Here is a 19821-nt window from a genome sequence, read left to right on the forward strand (position 1 = left end):
TACGTGTAACTCTCATAACATCAGTCGATTCACCTAGATTCATTTTTACCATCATTAAACTTACATATGCACAAGGTTTAAGAAGCCAACAGTTCGATACATTCTACACATGAAAACTGGAGTCTCCCTACCTCCCAGTATTTGCCACCTCTCAGGGGCAACAATTTCCCCTCTTTCAATTGATTATTTTTAACTGATTCTTCTACATGTTACAGCCAGATTTCATATAGCATCTTATATTGTCACTTCTTGATCTCACCCATAGGAAATGTTCAATGACTTCTCACTCTAGATGATGAGGATACAATGCTCTGTTACTATTAACCTCACACCACATGTGCGCATCTCTACCCCATCAACATAATGTTTTAATTTTGGATAACATCATAGTCAGTGTCCACATTATAATAACATTGTGTTTTATAGCTTGATCTTGTAACATGCCCAGCTTTTGTTTGTGTCCATCTGCTCATGTGTACTTTGTATAACCACCACCATATTCAGGGTACAGAACAATTCTATGACCGCAGAGGTTACCCTTGTGCTACCTTTTCTTAGGGACAGTCAGCCCCATCACATCAAACTCCTGGCACATGCCAATCTTTTCTGTATAATGTCAAGAATATTGTGTCAGTGGAGTCACACAGTATGTTACATTATGAGACTGATTTTGTTCATGCAACATAATGCCTTTGGAAACTTATAAGCTGTGCACATGTAAATACATTATTACTTTTTATTGCTGAGTAATATTTTCTGGTAGGAATGCGCCACAGTTGGTTTAGTCATTGACTTATCATTAGATATTTTGCATGTTTCCGGTATTTTCCATTACAAAGAAAGCTGCTCTAAACATTTATGCAGAGACTGTGTGAAGCCATGGTCTTCATATCTCTCAGATAAATGCCTGGGAGCGTGATTTCTGGGACATAGAAACCACTTCCTCTCCTGAAAGAATGGAGGAAATGATGCTTTTTGTTGGAGGCAACACATACAACTTCTTTTTTTAAAAAAGATTTTATTTATTTTTAAGTAATCTCTACACCAAACTTGGAGCCCAAACCATAACACCCAAGATCAAGAGCCCCTGCTCTACCGATGAGCCAGCCAGGTGCCTCAAGCACATATAATTTCTGCGGTCCACACTGTACTGTACATTGGGGTGAAATTTTACCAGTTCCATCAATAAAGGGTTGGAATAGGGAGTCATTTCTGGAGCAGACTTCATTTTATCCGAAGTTCTTTAGGCCCTGTCAAACCTATTTCTTCCTCCAGCTGAGCAGCTCTTGGTGGAGAGTGGTACAGAATGAGGCCACAAGTCAGCCACTCCCAAGTGTCCTGGGCTCAGGAGTTTGGGACACAGCCACCAACCACAGATCCTTCTTGGCCTGGGGCTCCCAAGTGGAGGATCACCCTGAAGACCTCAAGATGGAGGGAAGGGCCCAGTGCAAAGGGCAGATGACCCAGGAGGGCAGGAAGCATCATTTCTGCTGGGCCTGTCCACTCTCTCTGAAACATAAGAAGAGGCTCTCCTCACCATGTGAGGTCTTCTTTGCATGACTTTTGTTTCACAATCCAGAAGCAGAATGCTCCCTCACAGCCATGTCGCTGCATCAGATGCTTCCTCTTACATCACAAGAGGGGCGGGCTTTTCCTCTACATAGAATAGAGGCCTGTTCTCCCCAGCACACACATTTGTATAGAGCAGAGTCCTCAGGCCTCCACAATGTCAGCTCCTGCCTCCGGACTCAGCCCTCCTACTTACCTGCTGCTGGCTCTGCTGTTGGGACTCACAGGTGAGCATTGCCTTAGGGGAAACTCCTCATTCTCTGCTCCCTCAATCTCCCCTACCCTTGGACATTTAGGGCCTCCAGGTGTGCTACCCAGGCCTGCCACAAAAGGCCAAGGACTGGGTGTCATCTGAGAGCATGAAATAAGGGCTAAGAGCATTCCCTCCATGGATCCATCACCTGTAGCTAGTTACCAGAGGCATCCAGGCTTCATTCAGCAGCAACAACAATTTTGCATGTATTATATGACCTAATCTTCATGACGTCCCTGCCTGATAGCTCAGACTGTACTCCTGATTGCAGATGAGGAAACTAAGGCAGAAAGAGCAATGGGCCCAATGTCACCTATGAAGTCAGCAGCGCAGCTAAGATTCATGTCCAGGCCACCCAGCTCCACAGATCATTCTGTTAACCATATCATGCTGCTTGGCTCCTCAGTGGAGGTTAACTGCAGATACGTTAGAAAACAGAGAGGCAAACAGAAGAAGAGCCATCACTTATCACACTCAGAAGTCTCAGAGTTCCACTTGTACTGTGCGTACTCCCAAACTTTCATTAATGATGTGTTAGGTGTTATATATGTGTCAATTTTTTTTACTGAACTTTAACATGTATTACAATTTCATTTAATCCTCAAAGTACTCTATATATTAGCTTGCTTAGCCATACTTTTTAAAAAGAAATTATTTATGGAGCCTCAGTCACTCAGTCCTTTAAGTGTCTGCCTTCGGCTCAGGTCATGATCCCAGGGTCCTAGGATGGAACCCTGTGATGGACTCCTTGCTCAGCAAGAGAGTCTGTTTCTACCTCTTCCTCTGTCCCTCCCTACTACTTATTCTCAGAGTCTCTCTCTATCTCTTGCTCTCTCTCAAATAAATAAATAAAAAGAGAAAGGAAGAGCCAGAGAAATCATAGAGCAAGAGGAAAAGGGAGAACTGACTCACCACTGAGCAGAGAGCTCAACGTGGGAGTAGATCCCAAAACCCTGAGATCATGATCTGAGCCAAAGGCAGACACTTAACCAACTGAACCACCCATGCGCCCCTAGGCGTCACTTTATATATGTTTGAGAACACACTTATGTGTATGTATGTATGCATATGAGTGGGCATGAGGAAAAGTACATACCCCAGGTGTGCACGCACACAGGATTCTTGAAAACACTATCTGTATTTTTCTCTTTACATCAGGTCCGGTCTACACAAGATGCACATTGAACAGATGCTTGGTTCCCTGTCTCTCAGCTATTCACCCTCTTTATTACTTCTCCTAATGCACGGCTCTCCCTCCACCAAGCTCTTAAGCAAATTTCTCTCTTGGTAAAGTGAATAGAAATTTGGACATTACTATCTTGGAAATCTTCCATGCTGGATTGGGGATGGGAGGAAAAGGGGGATATAAAATGCAGAGACTCCTGTCATATGATCTGCAACTATAATTATACCCATATCTACATCCCGATCCGTCATCTAGTGCCTGATGATGCCTCCATACCTCAGGAAATCTCATAAGTCATAACTTTCCAATTTCTTAAATACTCACCATGTGCTACCCATACCAGAAAATGCATGTTTGTTATGTCATGTGATCTTTGTATCCAACTTAGACTTTTTCATCACCCCTACCTTATAGATAAGAAAAGGAGACCCAGAAAGGTCCAAGGTCTTTCAGTGGTAAATGATAAGGCTAGGATTTGAGCTCAGGCAGTCTGATTCTAGGTCTCATGTATCTAACCATTGCTCTTCTCAAACTCTGTGGCCCCACTTCCATCCCATGAGATTTCTACAGAACTGCCAATGATTGTAGGGAAGAGTGGGGTGGGGGAAGAGCATTTGTGGTTTGTTTCTCTCAGCTTTTTTGCTTCCTGGGTATATGCAAGTAGTTTCCCCCAGGCAACTATGTGGGAATCTCAGCTTCTGATATAATTTCCAGAGAAATTCTCCATTGAAAATAGACTTTAAGGTCTCAGGAGGGGGGCACACTGGGCAATTCACATATTACAGAAATATTTCCTATATACCTACTTGGTGGCTAGAACTATTACAAGAACTTAGGTCACACTGTGGATAAAAGAGACAAAGTAGTTGCCTTCATGCTAGATCCTAGTGAAGGAAAAAACAGGAAACAATAGACATAAATGCAGACAGAATGCAGAAAGTAATGAGCATTAAGAAAAAAGCATGATGGTGCAAGTGAATAAGGCAATGAGAGAATCTTCCAGGATGGGTGTATTTAAACAGGTAGCCTGAATGGGTATCAGTGAGAAGGGAGATTTGAGCAAAGATTATAAGAAGGTGGGGGAGTGAGCCATGTGATTTCCTTGGAGAAGAGGCTTCCTGAACAGCATGAGAACAACATGTAAGTAGAATTCTCCAACTCTGTTCAAGGATTTGGGCTTTTATTCTGAGTGAAATGGTTGCCATTGCAATGTGTTTTGTTTTTTGTAGTAAGCGTTTTTATTTCTTTTTTTAAAATTAGTTTCAGCATTAGAATTTAGTGATTTACCAGTTGCATATAACACCAAGTGCTCGTTCCATCAAGTGCCCTCCTTAATGCACATCATGCAATTATCCCTTCCCCCCAACCACCTTCCCTCCAGCAACCTTCAATTTGTTTCCTAGAGTTCACCCTCTCTTATGGTTTGTCTCCCTCTCAATTTTCATCTTATTTTTTTCCTTCCCTTCCCCTATGTTCATCTATTTTGATTCTTAAATTCCACCTATGAGTGAAATCATATGGAATTTGTCTTTCTTGGACTGACTTACTTTGCTTTCACATCGCAAGGTTTTGAAGACAGAAATGACATGATCAACATGAGTTTTAAATTATTTTAGCATTTGATTGATAATAGAGTACCACAGAACATAGATAGAAGCAACTAGAGCATTAGAGCTCATTGCACTCAGGCAAACAACGAAAAGAGGTTTCATGAAGACAGCAGACGGCAGAGAAAGGGGAAAGAGGTCAGATTGTGGGTACATGCAGAGGGGAGTCAACAGGATTTCCTGATGCATGGAATTTGGGGTGGGAAAGAAAGGCTCCAAGGGCTTGGGACCTGAGCATCTGGGAGAATAATGTGTCTCAGTTAAGATGTGCAAGGATGTGGGGGACTGAGGAGTTCAGTCTGAGATGTGTTAACTGTGAGAGGTTTTGTTTGTTTGTTTTTGAGAGGTTTACTTCTATCTAAGAAAAATGTTGAGTGGCTGTTTGGACATACAAATTGGAGTTCAGGGGCAAGGCCTGGGCTACAGATGAAACATGAGGATTATTGATACATAGATGGCAGACTTTTCACCTTTTCCTGGCTCCTCTTAACCTTCTGATTCCTCTTACTTCTTGCCTTCCATATTCCCTCCGTTTCTCCCTCCATGATGCATTACTATTACTTATCCTTTTTATCCTAGAAGTTCAGCTTTCTCACCTCAATCTTCTGCAGTTTCAGAAACCAAACCATCTGATGTTCTTGGCATATCCAAGATCTGTCTGTAATAGCATATGCTCTCCTTAGAGGCATTTTTGGTAGCAAATAGTACTAAGTGCATGGTTTTTACCAACTCACACTCTGCAAAGGTGAACCACAAATGTTCTCGCTGAGGAGTAGCTAAGAAATAGAAAAGAACACTGGGTGTATGTGTGGTGCCACAACAGCCTGCTCCTCTGATTTATATCCCTGTCTGGTCTTCAGAATACTTGAAGTAAAAAGGAGTGATTTTGTATTTCTCGATGTCTCCAGAGACTGACTAGTCACTGAGGCAGGTAAATCCAACTGCAAAGTCTTGCACTCGCAGTTAAATGATTGCCTGAAGGTGATTCATGTTCCTTCAATGCATAACTCAATTGTCCAGATATAGGATCCCCTACAATTCTTTTCAGAACACGAATTTGAATCTTCTTGTTATTCTTACTTGATTGCTCCCATGGTTTTATCTCTCCCTTCAAGGGCAGGTTTCTCAAATCTACTAGCCCTTTTTTCTTGAGTCATTTAGTACAATCAATGGACTCTACAAGGGGTGATCCCTTTGTTTGAATACATATATCTTATTGAGCTAAAATTTAGATAACGTGAAATCTTGTGTTTCAACCATTTTCAGTGGCATTAAGTACATTCACAATATTGTGAAACCAGCACAGCTGTACATTTCAGGAATGGTTTCAATACCTTAAGCAGACACTATGCACCCATTAAACATGAATTCTCCATTCTTTTTCCCCCATAGCCACTGACAACCTCTATTGTACTTTTTTGTGTCTGTGAGCTTGTCTTTTCTAGGTACTTCATATAAGTGGAATCATATATTTGTCCTTTTGTATCTGCCTTATTTCACTTCAAGTATTTTTTAGATTCATCCATATTCTAGAACATACTAGACTGTCATTGCTTATAAAGGCTGAATAAAGGTCCATTGTATATATCTACATACAACATTTTATTTACCTATTCATCTACTCATGAAAATGAATTTTGTCTGCTACCTTTCAGTTATCATCAATAATGCTGCTATAAACATTGATGTACAATTATCTCAGTACCTTCTTGTAATTTGGGGAAGGGGGTATTTACCTAAGAATGGAGTTGTTGGATCATACGGTAAATTATATATATTTAAACTTTAAAGAAAACATTACTGTTTCCACAGTGGCTGCATCATTCTATATTCCTACCAATGGTGTACAAGAATTTCAAATTCTCTACCACTTATGCAACACTTATTTTCTGATATTTTTGTATTATATTTTGTTTTGCTTTGTTTTGATTTTGATAAAAGCCATTCATTCGAAGGAATGAAGGGTATCTCACTGTGGTTTTGAATTTCATTTTTTCTAATGACTAGTGAAGTTCAACTTCTTTTCATGTAAACATTCTCACCATTTGAATATCTTCTTTGGTCAAATGTCTTTTCCAGTCTTTCGTCCATTTTTTAATTGGGCATTTTGTTATTTTGTTGTTGAATTATAGGAGTTCCTTATATATGCCGATTATTAATCCTTTATGAGACATACACTTTGCAAATATTTTCTCCCATTCTGTGAGTTGTCTTTTCACTTTTGATATTGTCCTCTGCTGCACAAATTCTTAAATTTTGGTGAAGCCCTATTTATATGTTTTTTTATTTTGTTATGTATGCTTTTGTTGTCATGTCCAAGAAACCTTTGCCAAATCCAATATCATGAGTTTTACCTACAGTTTCTTCTCAGAATTTTATAGTTAAGTTCTTACATTTAGATCCCTTCATCCAACTCGAGTTCATTTACTTATACAGATAGGGTGAGGGTTCAACTTCATTCTTTATATATAGATATCCAGTTTTCCCAGAATCTTATGTAGAAAAGATTATTCTTTTTTGGGGGGGTTAGTCAGCCTAGCTAAAGTTTTGTCAACTATGTTGGTCTTTCTGAAGAACTACTCCTGGGCTTCCTGATTTTCTCTGTTGCTTTCTATTCGCATTGTAGTTATCTCTACACTAGTCCTTTTAGTTTCCTTTATTCTGCCAGCTTTTGGGTTTGGGGTTTATTTTTCTCATATTTTTCTGATTTATTAAGATGATAGTTGTTAATAGATTTGTGATCTTTCCTTTCTTTAAGTGTAGACATTACAATTATAAATTTCCCTCTTGTGCTGATTTCACTGCAAACTGGCATGTTCTCTTTCCATTTTCATTCATGTAAAGGTATTCTCTAATTTCCCCTATGATTCCTTCTTGGCCCTTTTGATTTTTTAAGAGTGTGTTGTTTTATTTCAATATATTTAAGAAATCCAATTTCTTCTTCTCCGTCCAGGAGATGAGTGTGGTCAACACAACAATGGTCCTCAAAAGACATTCATATCCTAATACCCAAAACTTGTGAATAGTTTTAAACAGCAAAAGAAATTTTGCAGGAATGATTAACTTAAGACTCTTGACATGAGGCAATTATCCTAATTCATCAAAGTGGCCCTGGTATATTCACAAGGGTCCTTTTAAGAAGGAGGCAGGAAAGTCAACATTAGTGAAGGACAAGAGACAATAGAGGCAAAATTTAGAGTGATAGGAAAGATGGGAACAATAAGTAAAGAATGTAGGCAGCTTCTAGAATTTGGAAAAGCAAGGAACAACCCTCCAGAAGAAATGCAACCTGGCTAACCCTTGGTGTTAGTCCAGCCACACCAATTTCGGACTCTAGGTCTCCAGAATTATAAAATACCACATATATGCAGTTTCCAGGCACTATATTTTTAATAATTTGTACAGCAGCATTTGGAAACTAATATAACATGATTGCACTATGGGGGAAAAAATCCCAGAGATTTGAAACACTGTTTTGTCTCTCATTTAAATTACCTGTTCCTTGTGTATTGGAAGCTCTGCCACCACTGCCACTCAAGTATACAGACTAATGAAGGGACCCCAACATGTGGATGTGCATGTGGAAGAGGAAGCTGATCCATAGAGGTTCTTGAAGTTAAATGCACAGCCCGGAAAATATATCCATCCCTTTAGCTCACACACAGTGGTCTAAGGAGGTATTATGGTCCCACTGAGTGCAAGGGACCAGAAAGTGCAATACTCCATGAGGCTGGAAATGGACAACCAGAAATATTTGGTGAAACATGATGCTTTCAGTGAGTGATGAGGCACTCAGACGTGCTGTGTGCCACATCACTGAGTCTCTCTGTCCCTTAGTTTCCTCATTTGTGATAGGGTCTCACCTTACAGGCTCATTGTGAGGGTCACATGCCATGTATGTGCAATGCGCTGAGTCAAGGCCTGCTCACGGGGTGCACTCAATCAATGAGCTGCTGTGAATAAACCCTTGAGGAAACATGCAGGATCACATAAGGATGGATAAATACTGCTTTGTTTCCCCTCCAGATGTGGCAGGTGAGGTGGAGCTACAGGTGATCCAGCCTGAGAAGTCAGTGTCTGTTGCAGCTGGACAGACTGCCACTCTGCACTGCACCCTGACCTCTATGCTCCCCACTGGGACGGTTAAGTGGTTCAGGGGGACAGGGCCAGGCCGACAATTAATCTTCAGCTTCAAAGGAGGCCACTTTCCCCGAATAACAAATCTTTCAGATGTCACAAAGAGAAACAACATGGACTTTTCCATCCGCATCAATAACATCACTCCAACAGACACGGGAACCTACTATTGTGTAAAGTGCCAGAAAGGAAACCCCGATGTGGAGTTCACGTCTGGACCAGGCACTCAGGTCACTGTGAGTGGTGAGTATGGCATGACATCCTTCTTCCCCTGGTTGTGACAAGTCAGTAAGAATGTCCTCCCTCCATTGTCTGAGTAACAGCTAAGAATCAGGTGTTGTAGTGGGTGCCCCTGATTTCAGCCCCTTCCATAGATCAGAGAAGTTGAGGCCTAGAGATGTTATGCTATTTGCTCAAGGTGCCCCACTGGGAAAACAGTGGGAAACTCTAGAATCCCAGTCTGAGGGCTCCACAGCTCTTACCTTTTGCAATCCTAAACAGTCCTCTGGTTCCAGGAATGAGGGAATGAAAGTCTGAGTGACTTGTCTAGTCACGAGGTCTGACCTCAACCCTGGCTCCGGAGAGCACTCCCCTCAATGTATTACTGTTCTCTTTACTCAGCACTTATTGAGCACCTGCTGTGTGCAGGCTCTGCTCTGGGTGCTGGGGAAGCAGCAGGGAACAAAACAGGCAAGAGCTTCTCTCTCATGAAGTTTAAGTTCGCTTCCCTTCCGGTGAGGACATATGCACCCAGGGCAGAGAAGTGGGTCAATGTCTTTCTTTCAGCTTCAGAAAAATCAGTGAGAAGAGGCACAGGCTCACTGTTTACTCTGACAGCCCAGGTTGGAGAAGATGCCAGATTTTGGGCCTTTGCATGAGTCTGTCCAGAAAATCCTCAGCAGTTTACTGACTGACTATACAACAGCAACTGAGTCTCCCCACAGCCCCTGAACATAGGCAGGGAACGTGGTTTTATCCTGATGGTGCCGGTATTACAGAAGTTCCCAGTGGTGTATCCCTTGCCAGGCACCACAGTTAGTACATGGCTCCACCGCCAGAAAAATTTGTGCCTCTGAGGCACTCCTTCCTCTTCCCCAATCTGCCCAGATGGTGTTGCCCTAGATGGGAATGGATGGAGACAGTGGGGCCATCTCAGCCCCTTTTACAGGTGAGGACACTGAGGCTCAGGAAACCTAACCTGAGCAGGCGAGGAGACAAGATTTAACCCAAGTAGCCTGACTCACAGCCTTGTGCTTTGCACAATCACTGTGCTGGTCAGAGTGGGAGAAAATTCTAACTTTTCTCCTGAAAATCTTGTATTGTTCTCTTTTTCAGCAGTAGGAATTTTTTTTTCCCGCCCCTCAGCAGTAGGAATTTTAAAACAATATGAGAGGTATTTGGGTAGCTTTGCACCCCCAGATCAGACAGATACACTTACATCTCATGAATTGTTAACCCTGTTGCTTGAGGACATGGTTCATCACACCCAAGAGCATCAGGAGTCTTTCCCATTGTGTAATGTTGCTCCTTCACTGAGCAGCCTGGGACAGTAGCTTAGACAGAGCAGAGGAGCCACTACATTCCAGCAATACTGGGCATCCCATTCATGGCTCTGCAGACTGGGGATGATTGGGAGACACATCCTGGAGGGTGTCTGGGGCCCCATGAGCAAAAGAGTTCATATTCTAGACTCAGCTATAGGGACCCCACATCTTTCCTCTGTTGCTGGAGGGTCAGCAGGTCTGGACACCAAGAAGGACTCTCACCATAACTGCTTGCAGGGGAGAATGTCAGAAGGGCAAGGAAGGTAGAGGTCACTGTTGGGCTGGGAAGTTAGGACACTTACTCTGTTGTGGACAAGAAAACTGGAGGTCATAGGAAGTCCCCCAGGAATGCAGGGGTAGGAGTAATCCCTTTGTAGCTGGATCAAAGTAGTTTGGCTCTTTGGTGAGGTATAGACAGAGACTAGCCCAGGGGAGTTCCCTTAAAAAGTTGCCTTTATTTGTACAGATAAGGAGATCACAGGGAGTGATTTCCAAGGCCATGACCCCAAACGTCAAGCAGGCTCCATTTATTAGGGTTTGAGATCAATATTCAGAGAGGGATTTAATATTATGATGAAGCTGACTTAACTGTCAGCCACATTCTGATTTTTCTGCTCCTTTCATCCGCATTTCCATGTTAAATTCCAAACAACTACATCATTGCCTCACTTGCCCCTCACTGCAACCCCAGGGAAAGAGAAATGCCCCCTGTCCCATTTCACAGATGGGGGAGCCTTGCTGTGCCATGGCCACACCTCTGGTCAGCCAGCCAGCCTGGTTCTGGCTTCCATGGGGTCCTGCTCCGCCCCTGCTTCCCCTGTAAGGAAGCTGCACAGGCTCTCTGAGGTTTCCAGGGAGGCAGCGAGGAACCCTGGATACCAAGAGTGAGAGCCATCAGAAATGTCCTTCCTGTGCCCAGATTGCTGGGAAGTCACCTGGCAGTGGAGAGAAAGGACTCTGAGCTCAGGCCTGGAACTGCACCTGAGCCCCTGGGCCCAACTCACAGTACAGCTCTGGAACCTCATGTCCTCCTCTGTTGATGAGGAGATGACACTGCCCTCCTCACACTATCAGGAGGGCTGAGGCTTCTCCACAGTGTCACACACGTATGGTTAGTGCTGATGACCACAGTCATGCTTACTGTTCATTGATGCTCCTCTTGTAGCCAAACCCTCTCCCCCCGTGGTGTCCGGCCCCACGGCCAGGGCCATGCCTCAGCAGACAGTGAGCTTCACCTGCAAGTCTCACGGCTTCTCCCCCAGAAGCATCACCCTGAGATGGTTCAAAAATGGGAATGAACTGACAGCCTCTCAGACCACTGTGTACCCAGAGGAAGACAACGCTTCCTACAGCATCTCTAGCACAACCAAGCTGGTGCTGGCCCCGAGGGACGTTCGCTCCCAGGTCATCTGCGAGGTGGCCCACGTGACCCTGGAGGGAGGCCCTCCTCTTCGTGGGACTGCCAACTTGTCTGAGGTCCTCCGAGGTAGATCCCCCTCATCCCCAGTCCAATCCCAGGTCTGGCCCCCAAGCCTAGGAGCCTGCCCCTCCCCCACTCTGCTCCAGGCCTTCCATTGCCTGGAGTCTGACTCCTGACAGACCCTCCCAGTCACCCTGCACCTGGATGTACACTCACCTCCCCGGTTTCCATGGCAGCTGCCTGGTGAACACCTACCATGTGCCAAGCACTATGCTAGGCAGTCTCATTTACTTTACTGTAGCGCTTCCAATTATTGAGCACCTGCTGTAATCCAAGCCACCGCGTGCTTGGTGATTTCATTTGTTTTGCTACAGTTACTCTGTTTTAACTGCATGCCAGGGGCTTGCAGTGTGTCTTGATTTCACTCATTCTTGCCCTAATAGGAGCTATCGGTCCTTGAGCTCCTACTGTGTGCCGGGCACTGTACTTAGGGGTGTCATTCATATGCGAAGACTACCCTCAGTATTTGAGCACCAGCTGCATGCCTGGCAGTGTTCTGGGTGATTCCCTTGCTGTATGTGGTGGGAGCTAAGTACTCAAGCCCCTCCCCTGTGATGTGTCTGTTCCATAAGGTCAGAGCTTCTGCTCTGTGCTGTTTCAGTTCCGCCCACCTTGGTGGTTGCCCAGAAATTCGTGGCAGGGGATCAGGTGAATGTCACTTGTGAAGCCAAGAAGTTCTACCCACAGCATCTGCAGGTGACTTGGTTGGAAAATGGAAACATGTCCCAAACAGAAACAGTCTTGAGCTTCATAGAGAACAAGGATGGGACCTTTAACTGGATGAGCTGGCTCCTGGTAAATTTATCTGTCCACACGGAGGAAGTGGTGCTCACTTGCAAGGTGCAGCATGATGGGCAGCGGGCAGTTGCCAAAAGCTGTATACTGGAGACCTCTGCCCACCAAAAGGACCAATGCAGAGATAAAAACTTTGGTAAGACTCAATGCCAGGTGACCTGGTATTTAAATTTTATCTTTTGTTTTTTTATGTGAAACTTAACAATTCATGCTTAGACTATTCCAGAAGTCTATAAATACAAAGTAAAATGTGCACTGTGTTCCCTTTCCCCAAAGCCCCCATGCCAAGAATGACCACTGGTAAGAGTTTGGTACATATCTTTATAGATCTTTTGATATAAACACACATTAGAGAAAGAAAGAAGAGGAGGAGGGAGATGATCCTGTTGTTAGTGTCCTACCTCCTGCTCCCTCACCTGACAAGGATTATGTCAGGACATAGGCCAGCCACCCCCTCTTCCTGCTCTTTCTTACCTGGGTCTGGTCTCTATCTCGTCTAGACCTTTTCATCTTCAACCCAGCAAACATCTCTTAAAACTAGAAGTATTCAGAAGTTGCATCATTTTGTCCACTAATGGATGCACATCTAGTTGCAAATAGAGTCCATAATTGTGTACTCATGTGATTGATGACATTAGTTTTTCTACAAAACCAACACCATTACATAATATGAAAAATTAACAATAATTCCCTAATAGCATCTAAAATGGAGTATATATTCAGACTTTCCAAAATGTTTACTGTAACTTCATTTTGTACACCTACCTTGCTTTTAATTCATCTGTTAATGCTTCAAAGAATATTCCTGTGAAGCACCTGGGCCTCCACAATTCTTTTGCTGATTTGAAAAGAATCTGAATACCTAGAGCTACTCGAATTCATTTCATATTGGATGCTCATGGCAGGCTGTGCTCTTGAGGAATTTGGTCCATTTTCTCTGAGTTATCAGATTTCTGCCCATACATTGCTCATAATATTACCTTGTTATCCTTTACACATCTGTAGGGTCTGTAGTGATTTCTTATTTCATTCCTAATATTGGAAATGTGTCATTTCTCATTGTGTTCATTGTCAGAATTGCTAGAAAGTTTTCAATTTTATCAGTCTTTTCAAAGAATGTACTTTTGTTTCAATGATTTTCTATATTGATTCTGTTTTCTATTTTATTGCTTTTCTCCTCTTTCTTCCCCCCTTTTGCTTGATTTCTGTTTAATTTGCTCCTTCTCATTTTTTGAAATGGGAACTAAGATTATTGATACTAGACTTTACTTTGTCCAAATGGCACACCTGAGTTTCCTTCTGTGCTCAGGGAGTCAAGAGTGTGGAGACAGAATACTTAGTGTTGTGTTCTTCCTCCAGTCTGCAAGCACCTAGCCTGCCTGCCTTGCTCTTCTACCTTTCAGAACCCTTCTATGCTTGGACCTCATGTGATTTCCAGAGATCAGGCTTTTACTGAACAAGGAAAGCAAGGAAAGAGAAGTTCATCTTCTCTGAGGGGCTTAGGTTTAGTTTTCAGTCTTTGTCTTGCACTGAGCTAAGACCAAGGATGTTATTCTGGTGCTTCCAGTGTCCCTGAACTAGCAAGCTTGCTAGTGTGCTAAGCCTGTAAATAGATTATAGGATTGTCTGGGTTGGCATACTGGAGCCAAGTGCAAGATGCCTATGTGACCCTGCTGTACAAGGATGCTACCTTCCCTGGGCATCCCAAGTCTCTGACCACTGCCATCATGGGTCCAGTGGGTCTGGTGTAAAGATGCACATCTTTGGGGGAGCCCAGGTGGCTCAGTGGTTTAGCACCTCCTTGAGCCCAGGATGTGATCCTGGAGACCAGAGATCAAGTACCACAACAGGCTCCCTGCATGGAGCCTGCTTCTCCCTCTGCCTATGTCTCTGCCTCTCTCTGTGTGTCTCTCATGAATAAATAAATTTAAAAAATTTAAAAATATGCACATCTTTTTTGTTCATGTTATGGTATTTTACAATACTTTTACCTTAAAAGAATTCCCTTCTCTCAGCATAGCATGACCAAGTATGCTACTGTAGCTTGAGGCTAGTTGGTTTGTTTGGACAGTGGGAGAGAGGTTCTGAGTCCTCTGATCTTTCTTCTTCTTTCAGGACCCCATGTGTGCCTCCCACATTTTCCTTTATCCCTTCACCACTTAATTTTGAAACCGCACCTCTTCCTTCTTTTTTGCCTTTCCCCCCAAAAATATGCATTTTAAATCATGCCTGTCCCTTTTATTCACATCTATCCTTTTAAAATGTCCCTGCCTCCTTGTATTAGGTTCCTATTGCTACAGTAATAATTAGCACACATTTAGTGGCTTAAAACAACACACATTCATTATCTTCCATTTCTAGAGGTTGTAAAGTCTAAAATGGGGTGGGGGAGAGGCAGGACTCCGTTCCTTCTGGGGGCTCTAGGGAAGAGTCTGTGTCCTTAGTGTTCCAACTCTTAGAAACAGCCTCACTCCTCTACCAAGGCCCCTGCATGCACTGACCTCTTCTGTGGTCATCACACCTCCTGCTCCCACTCTCCTACCTCCCTCCTTCACTTGGTAGAGTCCCTGCAATTAAGTTTTCTCTACCTCCCATAGTCCAAGATAATGACTCACTCAAGACTGTAGCTAATTACCATGTAGTCTCTCTTGCAGTATAAGGTACCATATTCACAGACTCTATGATTTCTGAGCCAACCCTCTTGAGTCAGGCATATTTTGAACCCCTTTATATGATCTGTGTCCATATCTGCAGAACATATTTCCAATATTTTCTAATTTAAGCTGGAATTAGCATTGCTGGCGAGATTTCCAAATAACTCTCAGGCTCCTTGGCTGTCTATCCTTGTCTGTTTCTCCTGCCCTTTCCTGTGGCTGGTGAAGGTAAGAGGGCAATGACTTAAGGTATTGTGCATTTGAATTTCATTTTTCTCTATTGTCTCCTGGAGATTTTGCAGTTTGCACATTGCTCCTCAATGACTACTGAAAGCAGTTTTCCATTGAGTTTACTGTTTTTTTATTGTTTGTGTGTGTGTGTGTGTGTGTGTGTGTGTGTGTGTGTGGCGGGTGTGGAGGGACGTGGAGGGTGGTTGAGAGGCCATATTTGGACACAAATAGCTATGCTTCTGCCTTGTCCTCAGCAGCTCACAAGTGCCCTGAGGGCTTTGAATGCCTTAGCCCTAATGTTCCTATCCCACATCTCAGTATCTATTCCCATATTTCCACATCATGGCCCTATTCTGGCAGAGCAGGTGCACTGTAACTGAGAGTTCAATCCTCTCTACAGTACTGATGCTTATGAGTATGTCGGACCCAATTATGTATCCAAGCTTTTTCTGCCCTCCAGCTCTAAGAGGCAATAGTCTACAGTGTTGCCCAGAAGTCCTCTGATGTTTACACATAACCTTTCATGTGTGATCAGTTGGTCTTCAGGATGTACTGTCTTTCTGTGAAGGATTGATGCCCAGCAATAGCCATTCAACCTGTAGTTCTTATAATTACCAACGCATTTCCAGAATACCAGGGTACTCCCCTCTTCTGCTTACACTGTCCCAGGACAACACAGTGAGGTTTCAGCAGTGACAATAGCAGGGCTAGCTGGGACTTACCTTTCTACCTTCCACAAGAGCTGGGGGCTTTTGGCCAGCCAACTGATAGAGACCCAAGTTCAAATCTGCACATTAGAGAGGGTTTTTCAGATCCCTCCCAGACAAACTCCACATGTCAGGTGCCTTGGGAAGCAGACTATAAGATGCTATTAGAAAGGGAAATTCACTATGGAGTGCTCCCTGATCCACATGCATGAGAAAGAGGAGGCAGGACTGGCAAAGTGAGATGTTGAACATAGTGCAGCACAACAAACATGGCTTTGGACAGATTGCTGGCTAACTGTATGCTCTTTGTGAGTTGTTTTAAATGGAATGAAAGACCTAAACCTCTATACTCCCACTTCTTCCAGTCCTCTAATGCGGGCTGCCCTCTAGAAGCAGGTGCAAAGTGGGCAATGCAATTCTTTCAACAGAGAAAGCCCAGAGGGCCACCCAGCTGAGGCCTGCCATCCTACAACAACCCAGGGGCAAATATGGTGAGGTCTCTGCTCCTTCCTTTAAGATTATCCCATATATTTCAAAAAATTATTTAAATTTCTTTATGTAAGTAAAAAGCAAAATCTGGTCATCATAAAACAAATCTTTTTTTGTATATTTTTTTATTGGCGTTCGATTTGCTAACATATAGCATAACACCCAGTGCTCATCCCATCAAGTGCCCCCCAGTGCCCATCACCCAGTCCCCCCATCCCCCCACCCACCTCCCTTTCCACTACCCCTTTCGTTCATTTCCCAGAGTTAGCAGTCTCTCATGTTCTGTCTCTCTCACTGATATTTCCCACTCACTTTCTCTCCTTTCCCATTTATTCCCTTTCACTACTTTTTATATTCCCCAAATGAATGAGACCATATAATGTTTGCCCTTCTCCAATTGACTTACTTCACTCAGCATAATACCCTCCAGTTCCATCCACGTGGAAGCAAATGGTGGGTATTCGTCGTTTCTAATGGCTGAGTAACATTCCATTGTATACATAAACCACATCTTCTTTATCCATTCATCTTTCGATGGACACTGAGGCTCCTTCCACAGTTTGGCTATTGTGTACACTGTTGCTATAAACATCGGGGTGCAGGTGTCCCAGCGTTTCACTGCATCTGTATCTTTGGGGTAAATCCCCAGCAGTGCAATTGCTGGGTCATAGGGCAGATCTATTTTTAACTCTTTGAGGAACCTCCACACAGTTTTCCAGAGTGGCTGCACCAGTTCACATTCCCACCAACAGTGCAGGAGGGTTCCCCTTTCTCCACATCCTCTCCAACATTTGTTGTTTCCTGCCTTGTTAATTTTCATCATTCTCACTGGTGTGAGGTGGCATCTCGTTGTGGTTTTGATTTGTATTTCCCTGATGGCCAGTGATGCCGAGCATTTTCTCATGTGCTTGTTGGCCGTGTCTGTCTTCTTTGATGAAATTTCTGTTCATGTCTTTTGCCCATTTCATGATTGGATTGTTTCTTTGCTGTTGAGTTTAATAAGTTCTTTATAGATCTTGGATACTAACCCTTTACCTGATATGCCATTTACAAATATCTTCTCCCATTCTGTGGTTGTCTTTTAGTTTTGTTGACTGTTTTTTTTTTTCTTGCTGTGCAGAAGCTTTTTATCTTGATTAAGTCTCAATAATTCATTTTTGCTTTTGTTTCCTTTGCCTTCATAGATGTATCTTGCAAGAAGTTGCTGTGGCCAAGTTCAAAAAGGGTGTTGCCTGTGTTCTCTTACGGGATTTTTTTCTTTTTTCTTGTTTTTTTGTTTTTGTTTTGTTTTGTTTTGTTTAGATTTTATTTATTTATTCAGACACACACACACACAGTTTGAGAGAGAGAGAGAGAGAGGGAGAGACAAGGGCAGAGGGAGAAGTAGGCTCCATGGAAGGAGCCCGACATGAAACTTGATCCCAGGTCTCCAGGATCAGGCCCTGGGCTGAAGGGAGACGCTCAGCCACTGAGCCACCCAGGGATCCCTCTTCTCTAGGATTTTGATGGAATTTTTTTTAAAAGATTTTATTTATTTATTCATGACAGACACAGAGAGAGAGAGAGAGAGAGAGAGAAAGAGGCAGAGACACAGGCAGAGGGAGAAGCAGGCTCCATGCAGGGAGCCCGATGTGGGACCCGATCCCGGGGCCTCAGGATCACACCCTGGGCTGAAGGCAAGTGCTAAACCACTGGGCCACCGGGGCTGCCTGATTTTGATGGATTTTTGTCTCACATTTAGATCTTTCATCCATTTTGAGTTTATCTTTGTGTATGGTGTAAGAGAATGGTCTAGTTTCATTCTTCTGCACGTGGCTGTCCAATTTTCCCAGCACAAAAGGCAACAAATCTTAAGCTATGCTTCCAGATCCAACTTTCTGTGCTCAACAGAAAAATGTCAACTGATGTTGGCACTGGCGTCGAGATGGGCAGGATGGGTTTTGAACACTTTCCCCCAAATATTAGACCCCATTTCCTTACCTCTCCAGGATGCTATCCAAGAGCAGGTCTCATGAGGTCAGGCGACCATGAAGCCTCCCTTAGCACTTGAGTGCATGGGTTCATCAAGCCCCATGGAGCAAAGCAGGGAAGCCTTGCACCTTTCTCACCATGACACCTGTCCTCACTCCACTCAAGGTCAGGCTGACATTTATTTCTATGATCCTAAGAGTTTGGTCTTATTTTGGCCCAAACACAAAGTCTGAGTCATCCTGTAGGACAGCAGTGAGGGACTCCCTGGGTTTGAATCCACTCATCTTATGACCCTCTCTAAATTATGAGCCTGTTCCTTCACCAGAAAGAGGATATAGGATCGGGCCCATAGGTCCTGGGAAACAAGTAAACCATGTGTGCATGTTACTAGGCACTCATTCTCTCCATCTCTTCCCTCAAGAAGGCAGCCTGAGAAAGGATTAACAAAATGGGGAACTTCTTATCCCAAATTCTGCCTGAGTCTGACTGCAGGGAAGATTCATGACCTTTAGAGAATTGATGAAGCCAGTCACCTCAGATAGAGTAAGTGGAGGCTCGAGGGAATGGACTCCTTCCTGGGTGCCCCATCTAATGGTGTCTCTGGTCCATTCATTTTCAGACCCAAAGCTATCTACTCTACTCCTGGTGATTGTCTTCCTGGGCCCCAAGCTGCTGTTGCTCATCACTGTCTCTGCCACTTATGCCCACAGGAAGCAAGGGCCTGACTATGAGTTTGTAAATAAAACTTGAACCATGTGTTGGGAGACTAATGTTATTTAACTGATCTGTGGCAACTGACATCAGCACCATGCAAAGTGAAAACTGCCTATGTGTGTTTGTCTCTTCCTCAAATAGGATGTCGACTCTGACAGAGAAAGGACTATCTGTGTCCTCAGTTGCCAGAACAATGACTGCCATGTGTTAGGTCATCACATTATTTAAAAGTAAATTGGCGACTACTTTGAAAACATGTTTCTATTAAATAGCGATTTTAAAATAAAATATTTCTTCATTCCATCACGTGGTGCATGTATCTAAAACCATTTTGCTAAATAATACTCTTTTAGGAGCTTAAAAATTCTCATAAACCATATCAGAAAACCATATTATCCAGAGTGTAAGCAAGTGGAATTAAAAAAAAATAAATAAATCACTGATTGGAGTATGTCAAACGAGCACAAGAATAACCTGGAAGAGC

General features: G+C 43.4%; 1 protein-coding gene across 7 annotated transcripts in view; it reads left to right on the forward strand.

Annotated features, from left to right (window-relative positions):
- The window catches only part of LOC140618214 (signal-regulatory protein beta-1-like), a 58077-nt gene extending 38458 nt beyond the window's left edge, over nucleotides 1–19619 (forward strand). For 6 of the 7 annotated variants that reach the window (XM_072800338.1, XM_072800339.1, XM_072800340.1 and 3 more), the window contains 4 exons: nucleotides 8642–8995; nucleotides 11462–11782; nucleotides 12378–12707; nucleotides 19243–19617. In XM_072800338.1, the coding sequence (XP_072656439.1) occupies nucleotides 8740–8995; nucleotides 11462–11782; nucleotides 12378–12707; nucleotides 19243–19373 (1038 nt within the window). In that variant the 5' untranslated portion in view covers nucleotides 8642–8739 and the 3' untranslated portion in view covers nucleotides 19374–19617. Of the gene's footprint in view, nucleotides 1–1656; nucleotides 1797–8641; nucleotides 8996–11461; nucleotides 11783–12377; nucleotides 12708–19242 lie in introns of those variants that run through there. The other variant, XM_072800336.1, reaches the window with a different exon arrangement.
- Nucleotides 19620–19821: the final 202 nt, after the last annotated feature.

This window comes from Canis lupus, chromosome 26, assembly GCF_048164855.1.
Source record: "Canis lupus baileyi chromosome 26, mCanLup2.hap1, whole genome shotgun sequence".
Classification (NCBI taxonomy): domain Eukaryota; kingdom Metazoa; phylum Chordata; class Mammalia; order Carnivora; family Canidae; genus Canis; species Canis lupus.